General features: G+C 41.1%; 1 protein-coding gene across 1 annotated transcript; it reads right to left on the reverse strand.

Moving 5' to 3' along the window:
* Positions 1 to 90: 90 nt before the first annotated feature.
* Positions 91 to 17,384, reverse strand: LOC135492162 (atrial natriuretic peptide receptor 1-like). The gene is made up of 24 exons (XM_064778399.1): positions 16,555 to 17,384; positions 12,580 to 12,783; positions 11,846 to 11,955; positions 11,366 to 11,572; positions 10,611 to 10,757; positions 9,870 to 10,075; positions 9,438 to 9,539; positions 8,893 to 9,153; positions 8,488 to 8,596; positions 8,044 to 8,116; positions 7,682 to 7,778; positions 6,958 to 7,149; positions 6,619 to 6,723; positions 6,321 to 6,392; positions 5,813 to 5,978; positions 5,070 to 5,219; positions 4,154 to 4,334; positions 3,620 to 3,760; positions 3,146 to 3,338; positions 2,696 to 2,885; positions 2,390 to 2,473; positions 2,054 to 2,145; positions 1,552 to 1,628; positions 91 to 1,307 (listed from the first exon to the last, which is right to left on the reverse strand). Exons 1-24 carry the CDS (start codon positions 16,563 to 16,565, stop codon positions 1,223 to 1,225), a joined length of 3,255 nt encoding a protein of 1,084 aa, XP_064634469.1. The 5' UTR covers positions 16,566 to 17,384; the 3' UTR covers positions 91 to 1,222.
* Between the last annotated feature and the right edge of the window lie 5 nt (positions 17,385 to 17,389).

Raw genomic sequence — 17,389 nt, forward strand, 5'->3', positions numbered from 1 at the left:
GCCATTAACTTGTAAATATCACTTGGTATATATTTATCATAGCAAAAACATGTTATAAATTAACAATAAAACTAATTGTACATAGTCAGAATTTATTTCCCTTACTTGTTTAACACTCTATTATAAATCGAAGTTTAGATACATCTCTGAAGTAATAAAATTCGATTGCAAAATTTACCGCAGACTCTCTTCAGACACCAATGATCCCTTCAACACATATGAATCTATTTCGCAGGTTCCGACCAAAACAGAGAGAAGCATACGTTGGTGTGAAAGTAGATTAGTCCCCTGGAGAATAGTCCTACCCGGCCTAGCCTTAAGTGGCAGAAGGTGACCATGATATTTCAATTGAATGAGCACTTCCTCTTATACCACAGTTCCCCTGGGCATAGTATTCCTGCCTCACCAACCGCCGTCCCACGTAGACGTTCATTGAACACCTCTTTCGAGCTGTTAATTCTATTGCTGGTGGTCGGAGTAGAATTAACAATTGTCACACTGGGAAAACAATTTGTCGTTAATTGACGGACAGCCCGATTCACAAGGGATCCTACTACCAGTTTATGAATTGTAACGGATTGTGACAATATTTTCGGCAGGTTATCAGAAAGAGGCAGTTTCAGAAATTCCCGACAATAACATCAACAACAGGGCAAACGACAAGGCCATTTGCTCTCCCATACCCGAAAACATTACACTATCAAGGGACAAGGGTGCACCCGATTCATACAATCATACTTACATGTATAAATACAATTTAATACTTGGGTTCCGTTTTTTTAATCCGTACGCACAATTTTCCGATTTTTAGTGGTTGGCCTACTTCCCCCTGTATGCATGCGTATGTTGAAGCCGAGACCACTACCTGCGTACGTACGCACTAATTTACTGCACCTTACTTTACGCCACATTACATTGGAGACAAAATTCAATATAGTTACATATAAATATCAACTAAATGTCGCATTTATTGGAGTTGTCACAACGACCGATTGATTCAATGATTATTTGTCCAAGGACAGTCTTTGTCACAAACAAGGAGTAGAGATGAGGTCCAGACTTGATCTGTCGGATGGAGTCGGACAACACCGCTGGATGACGCGATTCTTCATGTGTATGTGGTAAATGTTGTATATAGTAGAAAATATCTGTATCATTTCTGTTGCCGTTTCTGCTTGTCCCAGTCCTTCCTAATGTGCATTGACGTACAGTCGCAACCTCATCAAGCTTCGGACAAATTTGCATTAGACTTATCTGGCCAGAAATATCTTTGCGGCAGCCCATCTGGTCGAAGAGGATTATTGTTACTGTGAAAGAAAAAGTATCATTGAAGACACAAAAGTGCACTAGGTTGTTCAATGCAGTTTAGTGATTTTTCAATGGTTCTGTCAGTGTTTGGAGAAAAATCACGGCCCAATTGAAGGCATTATTATAGGAACAACCAACATACCCAATACCAAACTTGTAGTTTGAAGAGTATTGGCATGGTTTACATGTAGCCCTCTACTGCTGTATCAAGATAAAATTACATCATTCTCCACCTTGACTTACATCTCTTCTTCTGTTGGAAGTTGCTTGGTGAATCCGTCCCTGCCGTTCAACCAGTACGTTATCACTTTCCCCTTCCCCTGGAATGATAGTTTTATGTGGCAACATTTTAGTTCTACAATTTAATTTAAATTCGTGTATCAAAATTTGAAAAATCACGGAAAAAACAGTATCCATGACTGCATAATATCAAAAATGCATGTATGAGGCGAGCGATCGGCTGGCTTTTATATTTTTGATAATATTGAACTGTTGTGGAAACCGTGACTGGGGAAGCCAATGAAACACATACTCTGACCGTTCTCCAATACCTGACGTGTCCACCCCTAAACGAAAAAAAGTCATTTGAGCTCGAATACCGTATGATAGTAACGATAAATGATACAATCAAAAATTATTGGCTCTTTGGCAATAAAAGGGAACATCTACAACACGATAAGCAGCGATGTAATTGTAATGTTAGTCACAGAAAGTCTGTGAACTTATATGTGTTTGTGTCCCTTACCTTCAGCTCAATCTCCCCTCTCATCTCTGTATGGTAACCGCCAAGGTGAGCCAGGGCTACATTGGCCTCTGTACTCAGATGGATTCGCATACCTGCAGATAAATTGAGATTGGCTTGAAAAACGTCATCCACTGACTCCAATGTTCTGTACGAATCATCATCATTGCTATGCATTTTTCCTAATGATATCAGCTTGCAATTACGTAGATTCTAATATAACCATTGAACTGAGACAACATGGGAGCAATTGAGCACGTAAGAACCAGTTTATAACCGGTTCTCGCTCGTCCCCGGGGCACATTCGTACCACATTCGTACCACATTCGCACCACCTACCCTTTCCGGTCGATTCCATTCTCGATGCTGTATTCACCGTATCTCCAAAAAGACAATACCTTGGCATAGACAGCCCAACCACCCCTGCAGAAGAAAGAATTACTGGAACATTGTATGTCCTACGTCATTTCCCCTGCCTGGATTTGTATTTTTTGTGTAGTTGACGGCAATGCATCTGCGCAGCATTTCTGTAAATCCAGTTAGCTTTTTAGCGTTTTGGATGAATGTACATGTACATGTACTCCCTTTAAGAAATTGACCGCTTGGTAATGATAAGTTACGAAATAGCGATCCCTTTTTACGTACCTGCACAGCAAGAACCCGAATGCAGTCCTATCCGGACTTGAAGCTGGACGTGTGGCATGTGGGGCATTTGAAAGTGATGGATGCCATGAAGGATACTGAGTGCCATGTCAGCTATCTTGCCTGCATGGAGATCACCATTGCGGACGGGGGCACCGGACACCACCATGTAGGCATCTCCGATTGTCTCAACCTGGAAGACCATTTCAGAATGAGCAAAGTTTCTATTTGTACATGTTACCAAGGCAAGATAATGGAGGTCGTCCATTTGTATATCCGATTACTCCTGTCCATAATCTCAAATTGGTTTTCCTCAGTCATTTTGACCTCTCTCAAGACACCTCTCTTTTAAAGACAGCATTTGTCAGTCCGAGGGTGTCCTCAATAGAGATGTTCTACTGTGTTTATAAAGTAGGGGGTTTGGTTCAATTAATTAATTACATGTACATGTACCTTGTAAACATCGTGTTTTTCTATGATGCTGTCGAACATCGTGTAGAGATCATTGAGTAAGTCGATCACCTGCATGGGTGTACTCTTGGCGGAGATCGTGGTAAAACCCACGATATCACTGAAGAATATCGTCACTCTCTCGAACGCCTCGGGCTTCACCAGGTCGCCCTTTTTTAGCTTCTCTGCCACTTGCCTGCAAGAGGATAAAATACGGAGGTTTCGCACATGAAGCAAAACGGACGTCACACATAGCAAAGCACGCTCTTCCTTCTTCTTTCCTCCTAGTAGGAGCTAAGTCACACCGAACCGCACGATGTACATGTAGGGCCTATTAAATTAGGCCAGCTCTGTAGCGCTGGTGGAAGTGCTCACAATCCGAACTTTTATTAAAACTATAGAACATTCACCAATCTGACTTACGGAAGGTAATTGGTAACAAACGCTGTATCTAGGACGTTGCTAATGTCTAGTTACCTTGGAAGCATTCTGTACAAAAGCAGATCAGTCTTCTTCTTCTCCTCGATCAGTTCCCCAGTCCGCTGCTCGACGAGCTCCTCAAGATTGTTTGCATACTTCTCCATCATAGATAACATGTTGTCCATGATATTCAGCTTCCTGCAAAACAAAACGATTTACGGGTACGCCGTTCGTAATAATTGGTGGTCAAGGAAAACAGAATATTGCAAAAATCTTTTTTATAAAATAGTGTAGATCTGCCCCTGCCCTGGCTACAGGTTTGACTGCTTGCCACTGGTATCCTGTAAACCAATGCAATCTGTTTTCCGGGGGGGGGGGCTGGCCTCCTTAGCAAAAGTAGACAACCAGTCTAGGAGAAGGACACCTCTTATCAAACTCGGGCAGTAAATGCCCATAAAAATTCCACCGAAGTCGTCAAGGTCGAGCCCTTGCGGCGTGGCTAAAAATCGGGACCCTGCGCACATACGACAAAATAGTTAAACAAATATCAACCCTGCAACAGTACATTGTCTTTAATCTGCATGGACTGACCTTCCCTTATTAATGACATTCAGCGCCTTCCTAATTCCCGTGGTGTCCAGTCGGTCATTCGGGTTCTCCGCCCAGCAGGCCTCAATCATCTGGACCAGGTTGGCATTAGCGTCTTCGGGGACGTCATCGATATCGGGACGGAAGCAGTTTTTCTCGCCAGCTCTTATTCTATCGATGATTTCTGAGAATAAAAATTGAAAGAGAAGCGTTCTGTAAGGGGCTTTGGTCTGACCTATTGAAAGCAATATGACCAGTGTTACGATTTTGAGTGTCTCCGTTTGTGAGCCGTCGTTTCCTCTACTGTCAAAAAGTTGGCAGACAAAATTACACGTTTTTTTCTCTTTCCTTCCATCAAGAAGTCATGGTTTCTCCTACTGTCTATTGTATCGAAACACTAAAATATGAGGAGCAACCCAAAACGTTGCACCGGTATGTCGGAGAAAAATTTGGTGTAACCATTTTCGCTTTATAACATCATTTTTTAATGACATGTATAGTATCATGATCATGCAGTCCGATGGATGAGAAGGGAAGGGAAATGAATATCATGAACCTCATGATCATATTCTATCCCTTTAAACGTAGCCGGTGTATATCTTCAATCTGGATAAGATGCAAAACCTTGGTGGTCAAGATTGGATGGGAAAGGAAGCAGATGCAGAAGTAAAAGAAAACCAAGGAGTAGGAGTAGAATTTTAGGAGAATAAAACAAGGAGGAGAGTCGGGGAAGAAGAAGAACCAAAATATGCAATCAGCGCCATCCCCACGGCACGGATATGTCAAGAATGGACCACTGATTGAAATGACTGATACATGGGAGGATTATGACTATCTACCTCTTGGCGTGATCGTCTCTCCCCCATGAGAGCTCAGTTACGGATATGGTGAGGATAGACCTCTGAGTAAAATGACCTACCTCTTGGAGTCAAGGTTTCTGTGCTATATGGTGCTCGACGGAAGGTTATCTCATACACTATGATTCCAAAACCATATACATCGCCTTTTTGTGTACCTCCGGGAGGCGGCAAAGCCTGGCGAAGGAGTTCGGGGGCAGTCCACCATAAACCTGAAGACGATATAGGCAAAGGTTAGTTTATGACAGTTGTTACTTTATACCAGAAGTGGCTGACTGTGCAATCAAAAATGACCAATTTTGTTTGATAAGTACGCTTATATTAAAGCAACGGTATGGTCACTTCGATCACACCCGTCCTTAAGCATGTACATTTGCACTTATAGATACGTGTACATTTGTCCTAAGTACCAAAAACCAGTAAGCTTCTCCCAAGATGACAGATGAGTGCAGAAATGTCCCTTCGGTATTGTAGGCCTACCCATTTCATTGATCGAGCTCATTACGTAAAATCTTCTTAGTGATGTTCCTGGTATCCTGCGTCGTCTAGGACAAAGCCTTTTCTAACATCAAAAGGCTGTCGCATTTGGTTCATTTTGGAATAATAAAACGCCATGGTCCATCTTAACATGTAGGAGGCTGTCGTTAGATACAGTACATGTAGTTGCAATGACAGTGTACAGTTGAAGATAGATAAAACATCGTCGTATCGCCGTCATCCAGCGAATGGACATATCCGTCCGTTATTCAGCTGATAAGATGATACGATCGTATTACCTCTAGAATATCGTGTAGTTGGCACTTACGGCTGTATCGTTCATGATCGCCTAACTCGTCCTCCCTTTGCCCCACCTTCAACCTCTGTAAACCATAGTCCGTGATCTTTAACATCCACCGACTGTCCATCACGCAGTTGCTGCTCTTGAGATTGCCATGTGACTTGAGGAAGGAGGAGTGCAAATAGTGAAGACCCTAGAAAAGATCGGAGATGCAGCGGAAAGATCCCGATCCACCTCTCGTCTCAACGAGAGAGAGTTGGATTTCTGAAAACTTTAAGAATCGACATATGTCATCGAGGTTTTCAACGGTGCATGTGCGTAATCTGATGAGCATGGCTTTTAGAAGAGGTTTTCTTTACTACCTCAAATTTAGAGTAATGTTTCATGCTTAAAATTCAGAAAGACTCTGAATGTATAAAATGAGTGACACACGTTATTAAAATACTAGCTGGGCTTAGTAAAAGGCAAGAAAATATGTAAATTTCTGTATACATGTACATTGTACATGTAACTCGATTTGACAAAGGTAACTTACGTTGCTCAAATCTTGTATGAGTGACCTCTTGAACAGTAAGTCTAACTTGATATCGTCATTTTCTATGATATCCTGAAAGTACGAACCGAAAGGAACTGTCATTTATTGAATTGCCCTAACTGGTAAGTTCGTCATCGTTCTACCTCAAAAAAGTCTATTGTCATACTTAAAACACCTTCTTTGGTCATCATTCGCCAATACGAATGTTTAACTTGTGCCATGCGCAGTTAATACGATTCGACATGTATGTTTTACGGCACTGAAAGCACAAATTTCTTTAAGAGCAGGGTCAACTTACCACGAGGCTGCCTTTGGCACAGTATGCAAACAGGACCGCAAAGTTTGGCGGGTCAACACAGGCTCCGATGAAAGGATTCATATTCTCGTGACCAAGATCACGCATCTGAAACCAAAATAACGGCTTTATAAGTCGTCCCCGAGATAACAAGTCGTCCCCCCAACTTGATCCCGCCCATTAAAGAAATCATGCTAATGTCCGTTTCCAGCCGCCGTACCTATGGGTTGGATGAAAAAGATTTTCAAAGCTGCAGTTTGAAGAGTTCGGCTTTCATTTAGTATCAACAAACCTCTCTCAATTCAAACGGATCTGATAATATACGCAAAGTCCATAACTCACCGCCTTCAGTTGAACCAAGTCCTCTTTAGTCAGTTGTAGAGTATCCTTTCTGATCCTGGTGACGGCAATAGTTTGACCTTTATAGCGGCCAAGAGTTGTGAAGTTCTGTTCAAGTGGTGCCGGGGAAATTGGCCTCCCACTTTGACTGCCTCTAGAAGAATTGCGAGACTTTGTTGAACTCAGAAAACTAACCTGAAATATGTATAGAGATCATTCAATCAACTTTTGTTTTCCATTCGAAGGACAAAGCCATCGAGCCGCCTCAGCTTATAACTTCTAGGATTATCATTAAGACAACTACCAGCCTGGTAAAACCACGCGCCTCCCTGCGAAATATCGTGATATTTGGGTGGTCGATCGCTCCGGTAAACGTACCTACAATCCAACCTTGAGTCAGGAAATGGCGAAGGCGCAAAGGCTTGGGACGAAGCTGGTCCAACTACGTGATTTAAGGAATAGGAACCGGAAATAGAGGGTCGATGTTGGGTAACTAAGACTCTTGGGAGTGGTGCTAACATTGGAGACAAGTTTTGTGGTTCCCAATGGATTTTCCCTTTGAAATAATGATGTAGGATATATGCCAGAATTTCCTTCAAATTAAAAGACAGGGAGGAAGTTTTAGGCCAATTTGGCTGAAATTGCGCATAAATTTGAAGGGAACGGATCATGTACACATGTACTGTAATTTATTTTAATTCAAACTCTGCATTTTCATCTAACTTACTTGGCTTTCTAAACCTCGTTTCTGAGTGACAAGCGTTATTTCATTGTAGTTAACTTTCCATAACATCTTGGCTAATGCTTCTTCCTGTTTTTTTCTTCTGCAATACATGTAAATAAAATCGTTAGAATGTACTTCTAAAACTCAGAAATGTTGACACAGAATGCCGTAAGTGACATTCAGAATCGTTTTAAAGGCCTTCAAATATTCCCTTAAAATCATAAGAAGCTATATTTTATGTTTTAACTTACTATTTCTCAGATCAAGACATCATCCTACACGTATGGCATACAATGATAAAAATGCGAATGTCACTTCTGACCTTTTTTTCCTCAAGGGGACGAATTATCCTTTTATATCCGTACCTTATCCAGTAGGCTAGTCCTCCGGCGGCGGTGGCAACCACAAAAAGTGCGACGACCACACCAACTATCACACCTGGAAGTGGTAGAAGGTTGACACAATGCTTCCATACGGAAATTACTCTAGTTTCAACGATCTAAGACCGGTTGGTTAATGACTTAGAAATCAACACAAAGGTCAACCCGGAACGTTTCAACCAACTTGGTTGCGCAAACCCCTTGCCTATCCATGCTGTGTAAACATTTTAAACGGCATTTTCAAAAAATATTTTCCAAAATATTCGAAAACCCCTAATTCTAAGAGTGCAGTCAGAGCTCTAACACTACTGGATGGATTATTTCAAATTTGGACTTATTGAAAAGTATTTACTCTCAGCTAGTCAAATGTAGTAGACTGCACTACTATTCATCAATGATTACCCCCCCCCCCCCCCGATTATCACGTACCTGTATTGTCCTCTTTGCACTTCTCGTTAAAGAAGCCACAGCTTGGAGTGTCAGGTGGAGGTTTCCTTCGAGAATTTACCCAGTCGATGGTGCCGACTTCCACCACTTGCTGCCAATATAATACGGTAAAGTGGGTGAAACAATTTTTTCTATACACTACGGACGCAGTGGATAGGCCTCTCGCTTCCTCTTAGAAATAAGAATGGGATCATGAGCGGACTGCGTTGATGAGTTGGCAATTTCCCGGTGATGACCGGTGTAGATGATGGTACGCATGTGGTAATGGCAAATAAAATGAATAAATGGTCAAAAACGGTCTTAGATTTGTGAAACTAGAGTACCTTCCGTGTCAAAGACAGACTGAAAAGAACATCCAAACGTGTGGTAAAACGAAAACCCACTCACCAGTCCCTGAGTGAGAAGCACTTCAATGGCTGGGTACTTTTCCCCAGTATCTTTGTCAAACTTCCAATACGTGTAGTCGGGCTCTCTGTCGCCGTTATCGTCAAATGCTACTCTCCCCGTCACACCTTCGAATGTCGTATTCTTGGCCATTTCGAGAAATAATGTGCCATTGGTGATATTACCGCCGATATCCAAGATCTTTTGGTAGACGACGCCATAGCAATAGAACGTGTCATGGGCGAAAGACACGTATTGCGACACCTGCAAAGGATATGATTTTAGAAATTAGGCCATGAAGTGAATCGCTAAGCACTTTGAAACAGTTCAGTTGCACATATATAAAGCGTTTTATTAGAGCGTCAACTTCATATCTCTTACATTTCGCTGATGGCAATGCAATGTTCGATAACTCTGTTGCAGACATGCCGATCTACCGGCGTTGTGCGTCGGTATCCAACATATGAAGAAGGAGTGACTCTTCAATATACCGAACTGTAGTTGGACGTTTCGGAGCAACGGGCAATAACTTCTAATGATTACCATACCGTCACATTAAGTAGCGAGTTGTTGTTGTATGGTGGCTCTGATAAAATTCTGGCGTAGTTTTTTCTGAAATCTTTTTCTTCCTCGCTTTCTCTCCACGTGATCTGAAAATAATAGGTATATGGATTATAGATTATCAAAAATGTCGTCAGGTGGTCACTTGTGTTTTTGTATCGATTAAGGGGCTGAGCTGCTAGCGGGGGGGGGGGGTATGATTCCAAATAAAACTACTATACCCAAACATTTTCCTGTAGCTTTTATGATAGTACTCACGTGGGAGAGTTATTGACCACAATTGTTTTCAGCAAAAGAATTTCAACCTTTTCACTATAGCCATTTTCTAAATACCCTGTACATGTATATAAAATGAGTATTACTGACAAGATACATGTTGGTCTTGCCTACACGTCGGTACGAGGAAATATAACACTCACATAAAAAAGAGACTGGTAGGCTTCTTTCGCCACGTCGTTGTCTGGGTCATTGGTTATTTCCCAATGCTTTGGTTTGAGATTTAGACTGTGCGTCCCCGGGTAGAAGTAGACGTATTCGCCATTTGTCATTCCTAACTTCTGCGCCGCGATCAAAATCCTCCGTCCTTCATCAATTTTACTACTGCGCCTGCCGCATATCACAATAACTGAAATAAGGAATCATGCATGCTGTAAATCACACACCGGACAACGGGTTTTATCGCTGTGACATGCGTTATTCATACTAACCATAAAAATGCGCCTTTGCATTTTTGCAATTCGCAAAATTTCCGGATAACTTTCTCAACTTTTACTAATGAGAGAGATTGCTTTTAAACGCAGCTACATCACACGATAGTCGCTGGCATCTCTAAAAAAAACTCCCTTGCGCCCTTGCAAATCTGGTGGTTTACAATCCCGTATGCAGCAAACATATTTACCTTGTCAGTGGAGCTCACCTAATATAATATATCAATGCAGTTGAATTGGATCTTTCAGCATCATCGTCAAGTAAAAGATTTGCCAATTTTTATGAAGATATACCACCAAGGACATCCTCGAATAACTCCATAAATGAACATCTTTCCACATTCAGGCGCCTGTGGTATTCATTGTGATAAATTCGTTTGTTCACAGGTGGCCCCGCGTCAATCGCTCCTTGATTTTGTGAGATGCCGAAAACCTTACGTAAACCGTACTTACTACGAGCCCTTTGCCTTAAACGGTTAAGGTGATCCTCCACCATAGCGTCGCTAAACTGGCTGCTTTCAAAGATTATCTGTTCGGCAATATCGACGCCACTTTTCGGGAAAAGTTGGTCGATTCCTTCCCTTGCGTATGAACAAATCGCTGTTTGAAGAAATGAGCATAACATAAATCTTTTATCATGGCGTTGCCTATAGTCGGCAGCAGTTGGCGATGTGCAAGCGTCAGAAATACATGTATCTTTCATAAGCGCTAAATACCGTCTGCTGTACGTTGCCACGGTCACGTCATGTCATATGACGATTTCCTTGCTGGCCGTAGCCGAAATGTCGATGACTGTGGAGGCGACAGAAAGCGTGCATTTTACTGACGGCAGGACTATGACAAAGATCGCCCGGTCTGCTACGTACTGTCTCTAAGGACGTTACCAGTGTGGTATACTATGAAACACTTTTAAGTATGTCATAGTGTACCACACTTAAAAATGTACGACATTAAAAATGAGGTGTAGCGAAAAGTAGAAGACGCAGCGCTTAATGTATGTGAAAAGTGATCAAAGTCATTACCATGATTCTATCATACGATCTTAACGTAAGGTTGAGGTCTTTTTAGCTCTAAATCCAAAAATAATCAGCGTGACTTTTAAAATGGGTGGACTAGAATCGCACTGACACCAGCGTCAATGAAGCGCTCGAAATTCCTGGTGTATGGAGGGCGCCGGAAAACATCTCCAGTGTCGTTGAGAAACTTACAAGCTTTATTCAGGAACACTGCGATTTTCTTCCACTTGTACTTCTGACATACCAGTAATAATGACTTGGCGAACTTTGAAAAGGTTCCTAGCCCCGAGCGAACAAGGGTCTTGTACTTTTTCTTGTCAGTTAGTATGGGATTCGTGGAGGCCCAGCTGAAGTGGGGTACGTTCCAATAGGAAGAGAGATAGCCCACTGGGACAGTATCTAAACAGAACAATTGATTTTAGTCTCGTGTTAAAAGCAATGATAGTCCATTCATAAATGGTATGTCAGCATCATTTGGGGCTCTGGAGGGCAAACTGTCAACTACTAGCGCTCTATTCATTGCTAAAATTCGAATCGAGGTACGTTTGAGCTGACTTTCGGAGTCAATGAGAGACTACTTTGATTCAGTTACCAAGGTTACCATTTCGGCAATCGGACCACTTTGATTGGACGATTTCAAATTTTGCTTTCGGAAACTCCTGAATGTCTTACTTTGTGAGTTTGGTGGCCCAATGTACACATTGACACTGTGATTGACCTTCATTTCGACAGCTAGACCGGCGGCTCTCTTAGGAGTATTTTTATCATCATTAAAAATCGGCCTGGAAGAATAAGGATAATATTAATGCAATGATGCATGATGCATTTGGAATTCATGAAATACCGGTAACTCGTGTTTAACATGGGAATCAATTGTTCATACTGCTTTGGGTCACACAAAACTTTAAAATACTCCGGGAAGTCCAACTGGCAGTTGGCTAGATTATTTTAACCGTGTTTTAGAAAAGGCCAAGTTGCTCCATGATTTTGGCCTTGCGATAGCCTAGTTAATGCTTATCCAGTGACCATCAGACCAAGTGACATTCGGCCATACCATAAAGTGATAAACGAGAAGGTAGGTAGATGACGTAATTTGTGTTTCAGTTCATTTTGATTGATACCAGTCTGAACCATCTCGGTTTTCAGAGAATACAGTACGTTACTGAACAAAAATGGCAACACTATGCATTTGCAAAAAATTGTGTACAAAAATATACTTTCAGTACTTCAGATAAAAACCAGTTCAGGAGACAGATTAAATCTTGAGGAGTGTTATACTGGCTTTAACATGTCCTTTTTTAGGAGTAACGCTTTTTGAAAACGGAACTACTTGTATTTCACCATGTATAAGCTTGCATATACAGGCGTCCACAATGCTAGAAAAACCGAGATGGTGTGGGGCATACCTAAATGTGTAGTTGGTCATAAGCCCGTTTTTATGCAGCTTGTCTATAGCAATCAGGAAGGCTCCCATATTTTGATCCCATCCAAAGACTCCTCCTTTTCTAGTCAGAATCCCAAGCCTCAGTTCCTCGCCATGGTTGGATTTTATCAGAGACAAGAACACGGTTGAAATGACGATAACATAGCCTGCTACGTCACTGACGTCACTGAAACATTATAATAGTACAGTCATACAGGTTATGACATACAACCTAAAGGAAGACCATAGGCAGGGGACAGGCGGGTCAGATTTAGTTTCACGAAATCAGCGATAAGTGTCCGGCTTCTCTACATTTTGTCAGTACATTGGCACTATTCGCGGTTTTCTAACCAGACCCAGTTCAACTGTGCATTATATCAAGAGTTAACAAAAGCTAGTCTTTATTAATTCTTGATAATATGTTTTCAACTATATACCATACCACCAAGAATTCTAGTCTTTATGAATTCTTGATACCACCAAATAGGTTTACCTTCTAGAATATCGCCCCCCCCCCCGCCCTTTATTGTGGACAGACATGTTAGATGTTTGATAAGTGGCAGCAGGTTTGACGTTTTCATCCATTAATGTGACCGACATTGACTAGGATTCTGCATATCTCTATTTCCCAGCGGATTACCAGTTCCCCACTATTCAAACATAAACCTTTACGATGATTGCAAAACTTGTCATTTCTATTATGCACAAGTGATCCTTATTTCTGACACTGAAGACGTGTTTTCCGTCGATGTTCTTCTTGGAATCTATCGTTATCAGTCTTGTTTATTTTTATGGTTGCGGTACATCACTTTTGTCATCTGCCAGAAATGTCTCCTATTAGTTTTGTCAATTCAAGTTTTGGAGAGAAAAAAAGTGTTCTTGTGTTATTTAATCAAGGTCATTTTCAATAAAGGTTAGATACACAAAGCAAACTATGTTATAAGTGTTATAAGCGGTACATATTCCGATCGTTTCATCAAAGTTGCGAGATCAAAACACTCCAACCGGTGCAGAAGTTTTTTTGTCGGGAATAACGTTGATTCAACGTTTATTCGGTATTGAGGGTTTAAGTTCAGAAAGTTTAGTAGGGTGACATAAACGTCAGCAACCCGGTAATTATGAACAGCAACCACACCAGGCAGCTTACTTGCGATAAAAGAAATTTGATTAACTTTGAATGAGAAACATAGGGGGGCTTTATCAAATACATGTATATGTAATGCCCCGATGCTTTCCTGGACCCTTCGTGCGTATTCTTTATATCAACATCATTGTTTTTAATTATTGTAACAAAATACGGACAGGCTATCGACCACCATGCAGTCTCTATGACTTTTTCAATTTCATTGTTGTATGGATAAAGTTAGGGTCGTGGCATATCACCCCCTGTCGCAAACCCATTATTCATCATCTAATTGTACTTTCGTTGACCATCACTACATGCCGTATGACGATGGTGGTCGCGAACTCGGCGAAGAATACGACCTTCGTATACTAATTACAGTTATCGAGCCGAGCGGAGAGAGCTTGCATCGGAAATCAAGAAAGACATTCTTATTATATTTCTTCCGCAAAATTTCCAAAAATAAATCTTTGCGCGGTTACATAGTGTGACACGTTATATCTAATTAGCGGCTAATTGACGCCTACCCGTCGTTCATCAGGCCTGATCAAAGTGCGATTAGGCTAACCTCAGATTGATCGTCCCTGATTTTCACCCCAGTGTATTCCGGATCCATCCTCGTAGGAACGGAACCGGAAATAAGTACAGAGGTACCGGAAGGCAGAACACAGCGCCGACTGGAATGTTTGAATACATGTACATGTACTCGATCAACGGCTTGATGGGGTACATGAAAAATCGTCGTTGGTTCGATTTTGTCCCCTGTCCATTTTGGCTGGGTAGGAAAACGCCTGGACATCGCAGTAATCAGTCCTGATATCCTCGGATTGATTAATACTTTAGGACAAAGCCAGGGCTACATGTATTGCAAAGTTTCATCATCATTAGTGTTCTTTGCACTGTAAATAAATCAAACGAATATTATCAACTAGCGCGGGGGGGGGGGGCTTGCTTAGAATAGCCGTGGTAGTTATCAGCACAAGTTACATGTATGCACCAGCAGATGATACTACATGTATTTCCCCTCAGTACGAGAAACAGAATTTTCTATCTTAACTTGTAATGTACATGCATTTACATTTATGGCTGTACACCTTCCCCGATGCACTTTTCAAAAGATAGTGCATACAATGTAAAAAATGGATAAAACAAACGATTTCATCCTAACTTTTTCCTTAGTAAATTTATTACAACACCTCTCATCATGATATTAGAATAAGCTAAATCGTGCCTTGCCAGCAGTGACTGGTGACCTATCACCTGTTCTAGTGCCTGGTAAAACCATGCGCATCCCTGCAGGACCTCGTGATATTGGATATTTGATATTTAATTGTAAACGTAGCTACATGTATAGTTACATGTACACATATACAATCCAACTTTGCGTCAGGAATTGGCGATGTCGCAATGACCTGGGGCGAGGCTGTTTTCTACATACATAATGTACTCTACCCGGAAGTCTACTCAATTGTTATCATTCATCTATTTGATGAAAGATCCGCTTCAAAGGTGCAGCGCCATGTGATCAACATGATAACCTTACCTCGGCTGTAGTTGCCTCAAGCAAGTCAAATATGCCGACCTACTATGCATTGTTATTGGCTGAATCAGACACATAATAACGGTCATCGATTTCGAACTTGATCCCATTTCCAGCGCGTAATGGTTTATGATCTACCTTAATGTGTTAAAAAAAGAAATAACCTGCAACTTGTATACAATACATGAAGAAATTGGTTGGAATCAAAAACGGTTTTCTGACTTTGTTGAAAACGTCGCATCGTAGAAATACAATATAAAGAACACAATTAACAGTATAAAGTTAGAATCCCAGTTACACCACTCTCCATTCTTACGCGATATTGAATAAGTGAACTGGTACCGAGTAGTGATATCAAAACGTTCGGGTTATTCCATTTTTTTATAGTAAAGGGACTAAGAAAACGAAGACCATCTGCTGCCCGTCTTACACTCGTGCGGGAGTGGATTTTTCGCTATTATGCTCTATGCTTTCCAGTCAAGCCGCTAGCTTACCGGAAATAATTATCAACCAACATGCATTCCCTATCTCTGTTGAAGACCGAGGACGCGCTTCTTGAGAGAGCTTTCAGAGAAAGAACTATTTCCGATAGCAAAAAAATGAAACAAATGCATGTAGCTTTGGCTTCAACGCATCTATGTGTAGATAATTGTCCATTCTATTACCAATGTCTCAGACAAACAAATGAGCACAGAAACCAGATATTCAAACAGAGATCATGCTATATTATAGCAGGGAATGAGTACGTTGTGTTATATTGTGCTTCCCTTGTTTACTACCGGCACAGCAGTGGGTTGGCGCGTTTCCTGGCAAGAGTAAAGGTGTTGGATCGTACATTCGGGACGCTGAATAGCATCTGAAGACATGACTGTATCATTGATGATTTAATATGGCTATCATATGGTGTATATCACCAAAAAGATAAATCGAAAAAGGCGTTTTTGACTCATTTTAGGACCAGGGAGGTGAAATACAGCCAAAAACAAAGTGTGCTTTTTAAACATGTCTTCCCACTTAAATTATATCAAACATGATAATTCTGTCAACAGTCTATTGACAAACATGAAACTTATCAATGCGAAACTTGCTTGTTTTTCTTCATTTTTAGAATTCAGTTCTGCAAGACGAACTTATCAAGGTATGACTGTTTGACTCGTCAGAATTAAAAAAAATAAATTCAAAAAAGTATAAAGTCAGCAGTAAACTATCTCCTTCTCCCCTGAGAACGCCTCCATTTCATTAATGATGGTGTTTTCACTACGTCAAATTTACTTCTGGATTTTTAATTCACTTACCGTGTTAACATGTTCAGTTCATAATGCGTAAAACCGCGTCCAGGGATGAATATAGTTATCTGAATTTCGATTCACCCGTATCCGCACCAGACATCCACTAGCTCGAATCCCCCGTTATATAGTGTAAATATCCTGTCAAGAATCTGTCACCACTGAATCAGGAAGAGCAATCAAGGACGGTTTCGAGTAACTATCGCGCGAGATTTATTGCGTAGGGACGAGATTTTCGTTCTTGCCAAGATAATCGATGTACCGTCTCTTATGACATGACAATGAATATTGCGGATTGGAAAGAATAATCATTACGCTAATAAAAGTGATAGTCGGGTGCAGGTCACGGACCAAGTTTGTTCTTATAGTAAAATTGATTGTACATATAACAGGTGTCTGTGGGGTCATTGGCGTGTTCGCTTTTTTATTCCAAATTCTAAAACATCTAGATTTATAATAACCGCTAAATTAAAAAAAATCAGAAACTGGAGGCGCTGATTTCGTTCCTTACATAACTGAAATCAAATTTGAATTTAAATTTCGGCACCGGGGCGAGTTTGCCTATGTGTGAGCTCGAAAAAAGCCAGGAAAACAGCCCAAACGCATTTAAGCTGAAACCATAATGAAAAACAGGAAAATCCCTCGGTGTAAAAATAGTTTGACGTCACAAGGCAAGTCAACCAATCCAAAGCCATTGTTTCGTCAACCACTCATTTTCGCAATAGGCACCATGGGACGAAGTATTGGTCTACCAGAAGGAGTAGAGATCCCAGTTCGAGTATCTTGGCCTCTTGGTTATCCTATATCACTAAGGGGTCCTACTAAGGGCCTTGCAATTTCTTAA

Source organism: Lineus longissimus, chromosome 1 (assembly GCF_910592395.1).
Source record: "Lineus longissimus chromosome 1, tnLinLong1.2, whole genome shotgun sequence".
In the NCBI taxonomy this organism is placed as follows: domain Eukaryota; kingdom Metazoa; phylum Nemertea; class Pilidiophora; order Heteronemertea; family Lineidae; genus Lineus; species Lineus longissimus.